At 35.4% G+C, this 12,838-nt stretch overlaps 1 protein-coding gene across 3 annotated transcripts in view; it reads left to right on the forward strand.

Annotated features, from left to right (window-relative positions):
* The window catches only part of TBC1D32 (TBC1 domain family member 32), a 188,844-nt gene that overhangs the window by 80,269 nt on the left and 95,737 nt on the right, over nucleotides 1–12,838 (forward strand). For all 3 annotated transcript variants that reach the window (XM_046677841.1, XM_046677842.1, XM_046677843.1), the window contains 2 exons: nucleotides 484–602; nucleotides 4,809–4,925. In XM_046677841.1, coding sequence (XP_046533797.1) covers nucleotides 484–602; nucleotides 4,809–4,925 — 236 coding nt within the window. The remainder of the gene's footprint in view (nucleotides 1–483; nucleotides 603–4,808; nucleotides 4,926–12,838) is intronic.

The following is a 12,838-nucleotide window of genomic DNA, read 5'->3' on the forward strand; positions in this document are numbered from 1 at the left end:
ATTAGTTATATTAGAATAAGAGAACACACTGTACTCTTTGGATGCCTACCTTGCCTCCTGATACCTCCTTCTACTCACACACACGTGCACACGCACACACAAACACACACACACCTGCCTTTTAGGCTGTGTCTTACTGTTGGCTCATTTGCAGAGTAAAGTGTAAACCTTATTTTCCAGAAAAAACATGCTCAGAGAAGTTATTGACCAAAAGCTAAATGCTGGGACTCAGAATTCTATCCTCCAGGGAAATAATCTTTCAGAATTTAGTCATTACAGTTTTATGATAATGAAGTATCATAAAGGTATATTAACAATAGGAGATTCAATTTCTACTAAGGTTAGAGGGTATTTCTTATACAAAATACAGGCATCTGTCTTTTTTCACTGTGGACCAGTCTTGTCAGAGGCATAATTATATTTTTCCTCCATAATCTAGAAAGATAGTATACTATAAATATGTTATAAAATAATTCTTCTTAGGGTTTATTAATGCACTTATAACTGAATTATGGGCCAATCTGGAATGTGGAAGAGATGATGTTAGAGTAACCCATCCCAGATCTACACCAGTGGATCCTATTGACCGAAGCTGTCAAAAGGTAAGGATTGACTTGATTATCTACTAGTGTACAGATTTTATGTATATCTCTCAGAAATTACTTTGTCCGGACTTTATCTATATTCAATTACAACCAGCAGCCTTTCCTAAATTTTTCTTTTCTCTCCTTTTTTTCATTTCCGTATTTTTTGTTTTCAAAATAAATTTAGTGAATGATAGAAATACCAGTGTTCTCTAGGGATTATGTTTTGCAAGGATGTTTTTATTTCACGTTATTTTTACTATAATTTTTCTCCCTTAAGAAAAAGTAATATACAGCAGACATGTTAAGAACAAAGCAAAACAAAAACCTTGAAACAAAAACCAGCCAACCAACACAAAAAAAGTAAGGATGTTTTTTGCTCTTGTCTTGAATCTAATAGAAAATTGAATTATTTGAGGGAGGGGTGGGCAAAGAGAAGATGCTATCATTTAGAGTAATATGGCAAAAAAAAAAATTCTGAAGCACCATACAATGTTCTGTTATAATTCAGTGGCTTTTATATATTTAATATGTTCTCCTAATTTCACTAAAATCAAATGATGATTCCTGACTTGACTTTATGTTAGCCTGGGAATTTTTATTCAAAGGGTATTATAAAATTATCAAAAAGAATTAGTAGTTCTGCTTTCTGTAATGGTGGACTGGTTCACTCCAGTAGAAAACACAAACTCAGGAGAAGTAACTTAAAAATCAATCAGTTAAAAGTGCTGGAATGGCTAAAAATAAGCACAAAAAAAATGGAGGGGAGTCAATGTGAAGATGAAGAGAATGGTACTGCCTGAGATTCCGGATTTAACAGATTTTTGCTTGAGGGAAAGTACCAATTGGTACCCCACAGATAGAAATCTATACTCAAAACAAGCTTGGAAAACCAGAAGATAAGGTTTAGGGCTACAATACAGCTGGAGAATGAGAGAGGTACATAGAAGGTAGTTAACTCTGTATATATTCTGTCTAAATATGTGACTATCTCCTGAACTATGTACTTGAACTTAACAGAAATACTAGATGCTCTTACCACAGGGGTCAGAGTTTAGAGTTTGAGTTCAGCCACGTTAACTGCTAAATTAAAATGAGCACTCTTTGGGGAATATAGCAGAATCTAGCATCTCTACAACATATCCTTCACAATGTATGGAATACTATCCAAAGTTACTAGACATATGAAGAATAAGAGAAATGTGATTCAAACTCCAGAAAACGGCAAGTAGTAGAGATGTACTGTGAAATGAAGTTGGAATTATTTGTCAAGGATTTTAAAACAGTTATTATAAGTAGAATGTAAAGGAAAATATGTTTGTTATGATGAACAAATTAGAAATCATAGTAGAGAAATAGAAACTATAAAAGAATCAGATAGAAATTCCAGAACTAGAAACAACTTATTATCTGACATAATTTTCTAGATGGGCTTAACAGAAGATTTAAAGATGACAGAAGAAATAGTCAGTGAACTTGAAACAAATCAATGGAAGTTATACAGTATGAAGAGCAGAGAGAAAAAAAGAATTAGGAAGCATTTTGGTGATTTGTTAGACCTTATCAAAAGGTTTAACATATGTGTGATTGAAATACCAGAAATAGAAGAAAGAGAGAATGGGACAGACAAATATTTGAATAAATAATAGCTGAAAATTTCCAAATTTCTTGGAAGATGTAAATTTATAGATCAAGAAACTTAATGAATCCCAGGGAAGAATATGCAAAGAATTAAAATACAAAGGAAACCCCAGTAAGGCTCATTGTAGACATACAAACTGCTGAGAAGGAAAGATAAAGAGGAAGTGTTTGAAGAAGGCATAGAAAATCACACATTACCTAGAGGGGAACAGCAGATAAGTTTGCTGATATCATGTTAGAAATAGTGGAGGCCAGAAGACAATGGGGCATTTTAATGTCCTGAAAGGGGAAAATAAGAGTCAACCTAGATTTCTATATCCAGCAAAAATATTCTTCAAGAGTAAAAGTGAAATTTTAAAATAAAGGCTAAGAAAATATTTTACAACAGATCTGCATTTCAAATAATACTAAAGAAATTTCTTCAGGTTGGAGGAGAATGATACCAAATAGATATTTGGGTTTTTAGGATTGAAAGAGGAAATTACATAGATGAGTGAGTATAAAAGCCTGTTTTTCTCTGAATTTCTTATAATCACATGTGAATCTTTAGAAGAAAGCTATGACATAGTGGGATTTATTTTATCCTTAGAGGTAATACATATGACAGCTATACCATACAGGACAAGCAAATGCTATAATGGTATACAAATCTATATGATTACAAGGTTCTTACATTTTACATACAGTAGCATAATATTCTTAATCCCTGTGAAATATTTCTAATTTGAATTTAAGGTTACAGGGATTTTATTTAAGTTCTTTGAATTAGAAATGTCAATATAAACTGATTAACTCTTCCCTTTAAAAAAAAATTGTATATTGTCCTAAACTGTGTACTGAAAGATCTAGAAATAACTCATAGTAATAAACATTCTTAGTGCCCAGTTTGTGGTCCTAAATATTATTCCCTAGGGACTCTGTTTTCTTTTGGGATTTAATTTTATTTTCTTTTAAATTGTAGAAAACAATAATGTGGCTTCAATATAAAATGAAGTACATTAACAAGTTTACTTTCAGTCCAGTCCCTTCCTCCCTCTTCCCTCTGTCTATTCCTGTGCTTTACACTATGATAGACAATAGTCCCATGTGGTAAATTTAAATTGAAACTAAAGTTAACAATTCAGCCTCTCAGTTACATTAATCATATCTTAGGTGCTCAGTAGCCACATGTAGCTAGTGTCTATCATATTGCACAGTTGAGATTACATGACAGTTCCATCACCACAGAATGTTCTGTTGGATAGGCAGGACTGTGGAGGAAGGGTAACACTGTTAAATAGTGTCTGAAGATCATATTGTGATTTGTAATGAATAATCTTAGCCTGGAAATAAGAAAATACATTAAATAAGTTCTGCTGTCAACTTTCTGATTGTGTGTCTTTGGCCAAGTCACTTCACTTCTCTCAGGTTTGCTCAACTGTTAAATGAGAGATTGAGTTAACTGTTCCTTTTAATTTTCTTGATGTTCGGATTTTAGTGAAGATTCTCAATTTGTCTAGTCTCAAGTTGTCTGAATCTAATGAAAAAATTTAAATGACCAGCAGAAAACTTAATAGTTAGAAATAAGTACAATTAATACAATGCAAACTCAACATGCAAGGATTAGCAGAATGTGAGTCTTCTAGAGACGGGTAGAATTCATTGGAAAACCTTCTAGAAAGAAATGTTGTGGCAAATTTTGAAAGCTTGTGAAGTGGGATAATGAGGAGGGCAGCTGGAGCGTTTGAGTAGGATGAGAAAAGTTTGTACATGTGGCAGTCACTGGAAGGAGACCACAGGCGGGTTTGATTGACTGAAGTGGTGACTTCAAGCTGAGGAAAAATGGGAAATGAGTCTTTAGAGACTGTGAAGAGAAGAAAGGTGTCAATTAGTAAAGTGCCTTGAAAGTCACGCTAAGGAGCTTAGATTCCACGTTTATGATGGGCAACCACTGCAAGCTTCTGTGCTGGGGATCCAAAGAATGAATGTGCCTGAGAAAAATATTCAGATTGCTTTTAGTAAGATGAAATGAGAGTGGGAGCTTAAAAATTCATGGAGAGATTGGCGTGGTAAGATTGCACCAGAAAAGGAGCCGGTTTTGATAGGAAAAACCATGGCTTAAAAAAATTAACTATAATTAGGTTAGTTGGATTTCCAGCGAATGCAGGTAAAGGGTAAAGTTAGCCTGTGACCTGCATGCAAAGGTATATAGAATTTATGACCTTGCTCCAGAGCCCCTATGTATTATTCTTTTATGTTTTCTTACACATCAGCTATAACTGTGCAAGCAATGAGAAAGATGGATCATTTCGTTTTTTTCTCAGAACCAAACTTTTCGAGAGAGACATTTTAAAACATTTTCCAATTCTCATGAATGTTGTTAGAATTGTTATGATGTGTTGTCCACACATAGATTGTTGATGTTAACTATTGTCTACTTATCATATATGTATGTGTTTCAAGTTTATATGGATTAATTAGGCTTATTTGAAAAATTAACCCTGGTGGTCATATTGCTATAAAGCTTTACATTAGTGACTCTTCTGTGGATGTGGTGAGAAAAAAATGATCCCTTTAAATGATTGTTTTCTTTCTGCCTCCCAGTCTTTTCTAGCACTGGTGAACTTGTTATCTTATCCTGCTGTTTATGAGCTGGTAGGCAATCAAGATCTTCCTAATAAAGCAGAATATTCTCTTCGTGAAGTCCCAACGTATGTTATTGTAAGTCATTTTCTTTTAGTGCTGCTTTTTGAGATTTGTAGTAAAAATGCAATTTTATCAGAAAAAAAGGAACAGTGATGTCATTTAAAAGGCAATTTGATTTATTTATCCATGGAATATCAGTTTCTGAATTATTTGTGAATGGAATCTTTGATCCAGGCCACCCAACAGTCACGACACCTATCGGAATACTAGGTGAATGCTCCCTGACCAGGAAGGAGATTGGCAGAAATAGAAGCTTGTGTATGAATGATTTTTAGATGACCTATGTTATTAGTCACACCAATGCTGCTCTTTCGTTGGCTGGGATAATAGGAATAAACTGTATCCAGGGAGTCTAATACATTTTCTCGTGATATTTTAATGAGCTACATATACTGCCCCATGAGGGCAGTATATACAAATTTATTTAATTTGAGACTTATATTCATACTCCCGGATGAGTAACTTGTCTTTATCAGAGATATTTAGTTCCTCGTCTTTGGGTAAATTTATGAATTAAACACACATTATTATATGCATATATAAATGTATTAGTAAAGAATTATTTGATTAATACTGAAATTTCATTATTAATCATTACTTTTTATTTTCTGGTTACTTTGTCCTGTGTGTTATGTCTTTTTACATGGTTTTGCTCTTTTGAATATTTTTAATTCTTGTTAACTCCAAACATTTTAATTTTTTTAAACTTTCTCTACTTTGGGAAATTTTTGATAATTTATATAAATGAAATATGAATATATGTACTTTTATCATTAAACTTGTAATTTATATTCTTTTTCTTGAAGTGTTCCTATTTTACCTTGTGCTTACTTGTGCCTTGGACACTTCTTAAGTAGTTTTATAACTGGTCGTTTATGTGCCTGTCTTCCCTACTACACTGTGAGTGCCTGAGAGCAAGTAGGATATCTTAGTCGTCATCTGGCACATAGTAGGCGTCCAGTGAAGGGTTTTTGAGAATATTCCTAATATTACTACCCTTAGAGAAATCGGTTATGGAAAACAAGTACAAATGAGTTGCATTGTTTAATCTAGAACAATGGCTTGGATGTTTGTTCTCTTCCGTGTCCGTGGGTAACTCCAGTGCATATCCAAAGACATCTTTCCACTTAGGGAAGGATTTGTCTTTTATTTAGTCTTAAAACACTTAACTGCAGACGGTTTTGTTGTTCCCCCTCTCCTGATGGCGTTACATTTTAACCCTGTAGAAGAAGCACTGCCCCCATCATCATTTAAGCATGTGTAAACTTTCCTTTTATAACAAACAGAGAACTCCCTTGACCTACCTGTCTTCTTTTAGCTACCATCTTATGGTTTTCTTTTTTGTTTCCTCGTGAAAAGCTGCCCGAAAAAATTGCCTAGACTTGAAATCTCTGCTTTCTCTTCTCTCAACTCTGGAAGCCACTGTGATCTAATGTCTTGCTTGATTACTTAACTGAAATTCTTCTGCCAAAAGTCATCAGTAAATATATAATTCTCTAATCCAATGGAACCTCCTCCCTTCCTTTAATTTAATTTCCTACCTTGCAGCATTTGGCACAGTTGATCTGCTCCTCCTTAGGGTCACTCTCTTCTATGATGATGACACTACTTCTGGTTCTCTTCCCACCTCTCTGGTCTCTCCTGCATAGTCTCGTTTATGGACTTCTCTGTCTGTCTTACATACTCCGGATTGATCTCATCCAGTTCCGTTCAGTTGTACTGACAACTCTCTGACTGATATCACTCGCTTGATTGCCAGATTTATACTAGATAATGAGCACCTGGAAAAATTACAGGCATCTTAGTCTTCCCATGTCTACAACTGAATACAGTCATGTGCCACAAAATGATGTTTTGGTCAATGACAGACTGCATATACGGTGTGGTCCCGTAAGATTAGGACCATATAGCCTACGTGTGTAGTAGGCTGTCATCTAGGTTTGTGTAAGTGCACTCTGTGGTTTTCACACAATGATGAATTCATCTAAAGACACATTTCTCAGAACGAGTCCCTGTCATTAAGTGATGCATGACTGAATAGTATTTTCTCTATCCTAAATCATTTCCATTTTCTGTTTTTCTGTCTCAGCAAATGGCACCATTGTCCACACAGTTGAATAAGCTAGAAATCTGAAAGTCATTGTTGACCCCAAATATGCAATTAATCACCACTTACAAATTTTCACCTTCATGGTATCTTGGTCGTCTTTCTTTTTGTGTTCCTGTTAAGACCACCTTAGCTCAGACTCTCCTTTCCTATCTATATTACTTCATTGCGATCCTGACTACTCTTTTTCTTCCGATCTTAACCTATAATTTATCCTGACACTAGTTTATCCTCAAAGTCGTCCTTTAAAAATGAAAACCAGTTGCAGTCATTCTGTTGTTTAAGATCCTTACTGATTTCCCTATGCCTCATGCATATTCCATGTTCCTTTACATGGCATGCAGCTTCTCCTCATTCAAAGTCCCCTTTTTTTCTCTTTTCACCTTCCACTCTCTAGCCTTCAAGGTCTTTGGACAAGTTTCTTTCTTTCTCTGGAGTCTGGAAGGTATATAACTTTGCTTTTTAGCTAGATAGCACCTGCTCATTCTTCAGGACTTATTCATGCTTCCCTCTTTCTGTGAAGCCCTTACTGCTCTTCCTCTTTGGCCACTTTTCTAGTGGGTTCCTCTTAATGTACTTTCCTAGTACCTTGTCCATGCGTAAAGCATAACGTCAATTATTTTATAATTATTTTTGTATCTTTTTTGTTTCTACTAATAGACTGTAAGATCTATGAGGAGAGAAACTGTATCTTATTTGTCTTTTGCCTTGAAAGTCTAACGAGTTGGGGTTTTGGGGATTTTTGTTTGTTTTTGCTACTGTGAGCTTGGTAGGTTCTCAGTAACCTTGCTTTATTATTTCTTACTGGCTAGACTCTTAATGAGTTGGATTCTTCTTAGGCTGTCTTCAAAAGGATTTAATTCAATAACCTGTTTTCTTTGAGAGTCCCATGGCAGGAACCCTAGGAAGTTATACTGAGGAGATGTGTGTGCGTGCTTGAGTGCACACAGGCATGTATGTGTGGGCTTTCTTTACTTTCTTTTGTGGACATTTTAAACTTAGGTTAAAAATATAGTATAGCGAACTCTCATATACCCATCACTAAACTTCAACTTTTATCAACATTCAGTAAGTGTTCTTCCATCTGTTCCCCCACTATATTCCAGTTTCCTCTCCTTTACTCCTGCCTTTTTTTTTTTTTGAGAATTATAATGCATATTTTGGGCATAATGTCAATTTATCTGTAAATAATTTAGTATTCACCTCTAACTGATAAGGGCTTTTTTTATTTGAATGATCGCTCTGTAAACCATGGTGGTTTTATCATATCTGAAATATTAGATATAATCTCTTAATATTATCTAATATGTAGTCTATATAGAAATTTCCTTTGTTGTCTCAAAGATGTCTGTTTTTGCAGTTGGTCAAGTCATGATCCAAGAAAGGTTCACATGTTGTGTTCAGTTATTATGTCATTTAAGTCTCTCTTTTTCTAAAACAGCTCTCCCTCTCTGTTTATTTCCATGCCATTGATTTATTAGAGCAACTGGGTTATTTGTTCTGGGTTACATTGATTCATTGTTTCATTAGGAGCTGTGAAATGGTGATTGTAGTTCTGTCATTCTTTTTTATTTAACTGGAATGATTTAATAAAGGAAACTCTGAAATACAGTTCTTTCAGGAATGGCAGAATAAATGCTTGACACTCTCTATTTGTAAATTTTGAGTAATGAATTAGTGTTCTAATAATCTCCAAAAGGGATATTTTATTATCATTATTATTATGAACTTCTAGTTTTTACATGTGTATGTTTCAATCCAGTGCAATCATTATTGCTTTTGATGATCAAGATCTTCCTTCTTTGGCTACTTAGTCCTTTTGACATGTACTTATTAGTGTTTGATATTTTGCTTTCTTGCTTTTTCTCATAAGATGTTCCCAGCTCCATTGTGTGCTTTTTCTGTATCAGGCCTGGAATCAGCCATCTTCAGAATCCTTGTTACTTTTAGTAGGACATGCAATTTGAAACTACAGGCTGAGAACTAGGAATGTTTCACTGTTTAGGTTTGTCATTATTTCTAGTCCTTTCAGTGGATAGCCAAGAGGAATAAGTTTTTTTGTTTTTTTTTGAGAAAAATTAATCATGATCCCATGTTGATATTTTTTCTTACTTGTTTATACTTATTTCTTTTCTATTTTACTAAAAAGCTTGGTTCCTAAGGACATGAACAAAATTACTTATTTGCTTTCTCATACAATGTACATATAATAGTTTCAAAATAAAATAAGATTAGTGAATGCATATTGACATTTCAGTTAGTTTTGTCACCAGGTAGTTACAATCAAAATACTGTGCTTTAAAGTTGCTTGAAGTAAGTAAAGCTTTACTTTGCCTGATTATACCACTAATTTGATAGGTAGGTTTGTTTCCGAATGTCTTAAATTTAGAGTTGTTTTACTTTTTTCTTTTTGTCTTAGTTGTCTTTTAATTTATAGAAAAATATTACATGATTCCAGTATGTGGCAAGATATATTCACGGAATGTGCTTACATTATTAATCCCCACTTTCCCCTTACATATTTTGATCTTCAATATAATAGCCACTAGCCACATGTAACTATTTAAATTTAAATTAATTGCAATTAAAGTTAAAAACTCATGTCCTTTAAGTACTATCAACATTTCAAGTTTTCAAGTGCCCACTAGCCATATGTGGTTTAATGGCTACCACATTGGATAGCTCAGATAGAGAACATTTCCATCATTGCAGAATGTTCTATTCTATAGCACTGCTCTGTAGCTAACAATTTTAATTATTTTTTTGTTTATCATCTGCTATCTCTTTAAAAAGCTTATATACATTTTCTTTCCTCCCAGATTTCTTAAGCAAAAGATAGTATACTATAAACTGTCCTACCCTTTGCATTTTTTTTTTAATTCTATATCTTTGAGGTTACTCTGTAGCAGTACATAGAGCTCTTCTTCATCCTTTTTCACAGTTGCATGGTATTCCATTGTGTGGATGTGCTGGAGTGTTCATCTAGTCATCTCTTGGTGGACAGTTGGATTCTTTAAATTTTTTGCTATTATAAATTATGCCAAAATTAATAACTTTGGCTTATTTATATTGCATTTCCCAGTGTGTCTGTATTTTTTTCTATTGCTGCATGACAAATTGTTACAAACTTAGCAAATTAAAACAATTCCATTTTAGCTCACAGTTTTGTAGTGAAATCCAGTACTGTGTGCCTGGGTTTTCTGCTCAGAGTGTTACAAGGCCAAACTCCAGGTGATAGCCAGGCTAAGTGCTTGTCTGGAGGCTGTAGGGAAAAATCCATTTCTCCATTCATTCTGACTGTTGGCAGGATTCAGTTTCTTGCAGTTGTAGGGCTGAAGTGCCTGGTTTCCTGCTGGCTGTCAGCCGGGGGCTGCTCTCAAGGCTTTGTCCTGTGGCCCCTTCCATTTCGACAATGTAGAACCTCCCTCATGTCGGATCCCTCTCATGCTTTAAATCTCTCTGACTTCTGTGAGCAGCAGAGAGAACTCTTTGCTTTAAGTGGCTCATGTGATGAGATCAGGGCCACCTTGATAATCTCTTTTAAAGTCAACTAATTAAGGACTTTAATTACATCTGCAAACATCTCTTCACAGCAGTATCTGCTTTGGTGTTTAAGGCCTGAGGGTCTTGGGGCCACCTTAGAATTCTGCCTACTGCAGTATCTTTGGACTAGATTTCTAGAAGTGGAATCACTTGGTTGAAAAGTACATTCATACATAATTTTGGTATATATTGCTAGATTTCCATCCACTGAGAGTAATCCTTCTGCGTTCCCATCAATAAGCTGTTATAGTGCCTGTTTCCTGACAGGCTTAGTAAGAGGACTATGTGATTAGAAGTTTAGATATTTGTCTGGCAGGAGAGAAGTGTTAATTTATATTCTCCTCATTATGAACAGAGCATCTTTTCATATGTTTAATGGCCATTGACTTTTCTTCTTGTCTTAATCTTCCAGTTTATTTCTGTTATTTTTGTGTGTCCTTTTTCTTCTGAATTTTAAAGATTCTTTATATTTTAGGGATATTAGACCTTAACTTTTCATGGTTTTGTATCGGGTATCTGCCAAAACTCTAGGTCCTGCGAACAACTCTTAAGTTCTGCGAGTGACGCAAAATGCTCTCTCTCTCGAACATATACAATTTGCTCTTTTTTCAGTTTCTGTCACTTAACTTTCAGTTATATAAGTGGTGAATTTAGGTAGGACTGTTTTGGTTATTGGAGAAAGTCAATTCAAATTAGTTTCAGCAAAAGAGGAAATTTATTGATTTACGTAAGGAAATTTATTGACTTAGAACTTCTGAGTCTAAAAAGACAGCTGCAACTTTTTATGAGTCACAGGGTAAGAGATAGCTAGGACACGTGGATGCCAGTACAAAGGACAAGAGTAATTCGTGTTCTTAGCAAGAAGTGATAGTTGATTATAGTTCCCTCAGCATAACTGATGAGTGTGAATTGTGAATTAATCCATGGGAAAACTTTAGTCAGAGCTGACTAAAAGTGGAAATGTTCTGCCCTGGGAATCTGTGAGTTCCTCATCTTGAGTTATTCTTGGTGGAGATGTTGTAAATCAGGTCCAAGAACCTATAGGATGGTTGGAATACATGATCTTTAAGTTCTTTCTCATCGTGAGAATTTATGTTTGCAGTATTTAGCATAATTCCTGGCACATAGTAAATGGTTAATATAAGCTAAATAAAACGTTTGTGAACTTCATTATGCCACAGCTGCTAAAAAAAAAAAAAAAATCCGAACGAATAGAAATAGAACTTCAAACACAGTCAGGTGCACGTGTGTGTCTCTCTCTGTGTCATTCCCGCCCCGATCTTTTCCTGTTATTGCTCTTTCTCTCCGTCTCGACTTTAAGGAAAGGCATACAACATAGTGTAGTGGTTAAGAGTTTGGTATAATGGCTAAGAGCTTATATTCTGAAGCCACACCGCCTAGATTAGATTCCTGATTCTGCCTCTTACAAGCTCTGTGACTTTGGACAAGTTAGACCTTAGTTTTCCCTTCTGTTAAAAGAGGATAGTAATGTTCTTGTCTCAGGGTTGTTGTGAGAATTAAATGAAATATAAAAGCTTAAGTCGTTGCTTGGCAGATGATAAATGCTATATAATTGTTTACTATAATTATCATTAGTATTTTCTCCTCCAGATGGCACGGGACTATCTGTCACTCTGTGCTCACGTCTTCACCATCTCCCCTTGTAGGAGTTTCCTGGGGCTGCCATAACAAATGACCACAAACCAGTTGGCTTAAAACAGCAAAAATGTATTCTCTTACACTTCTGGAGGCCAGATGTCTGAAATCAGAGTGTCACCAGGCCCTCATTCTGCCCAAAGACTCCAGGGGAGAAGCCTTCCGGTTCTGGTTGTTCCAGGCATTTCTTGGCTTGTTGCTACTTAACTCCAGTTTCTGCCTCCATCTTGACATGCCTTCTCCTCTTTTCTGTCTTAAATCTCCCTTTACCTTTCTCTTATGAGGACACTTACGTTAGATTAGGGCCCACTTGAATAATCCAGGATGCTTGTGTGTCAGCATCCTTAATTGAATTGCCGCTGCAAAGACCCTTTTTCCAAATAGAGTGACAGTCATCGGTTCTAGGGATTAGGATGTGGACGTGTTTTTTGGTGGGAGGTGGCCATGTAACTCACTACACCACCAAACAGGAGAGTGGCATTTTTTCCTACCTCCCTGCTATAGACTGAATGTTTGTATCCCCCTAAATTCATCTGTTGAAAGCTAATCCTCAGTGTGATATTTGGAGGTGGGGCTGTTAGGAGGTGATTAGTGCCTTATAAAAAGAGATCATCGGGCGCCT

This window comes from Equus quagga, chromosome 11, assembly GCF_021613505.1.
Source record: "Equus quagga isolate Etosha38 chromosome 11, UCLA_HA_Equagga_1.0, whole genome shotgun sequence".
Lineage (NCBI taxonomy): Eukaryota > Metazoa > Chordata > Mammalia > Perissodactyla > Equidae > Equus > Equus quagga.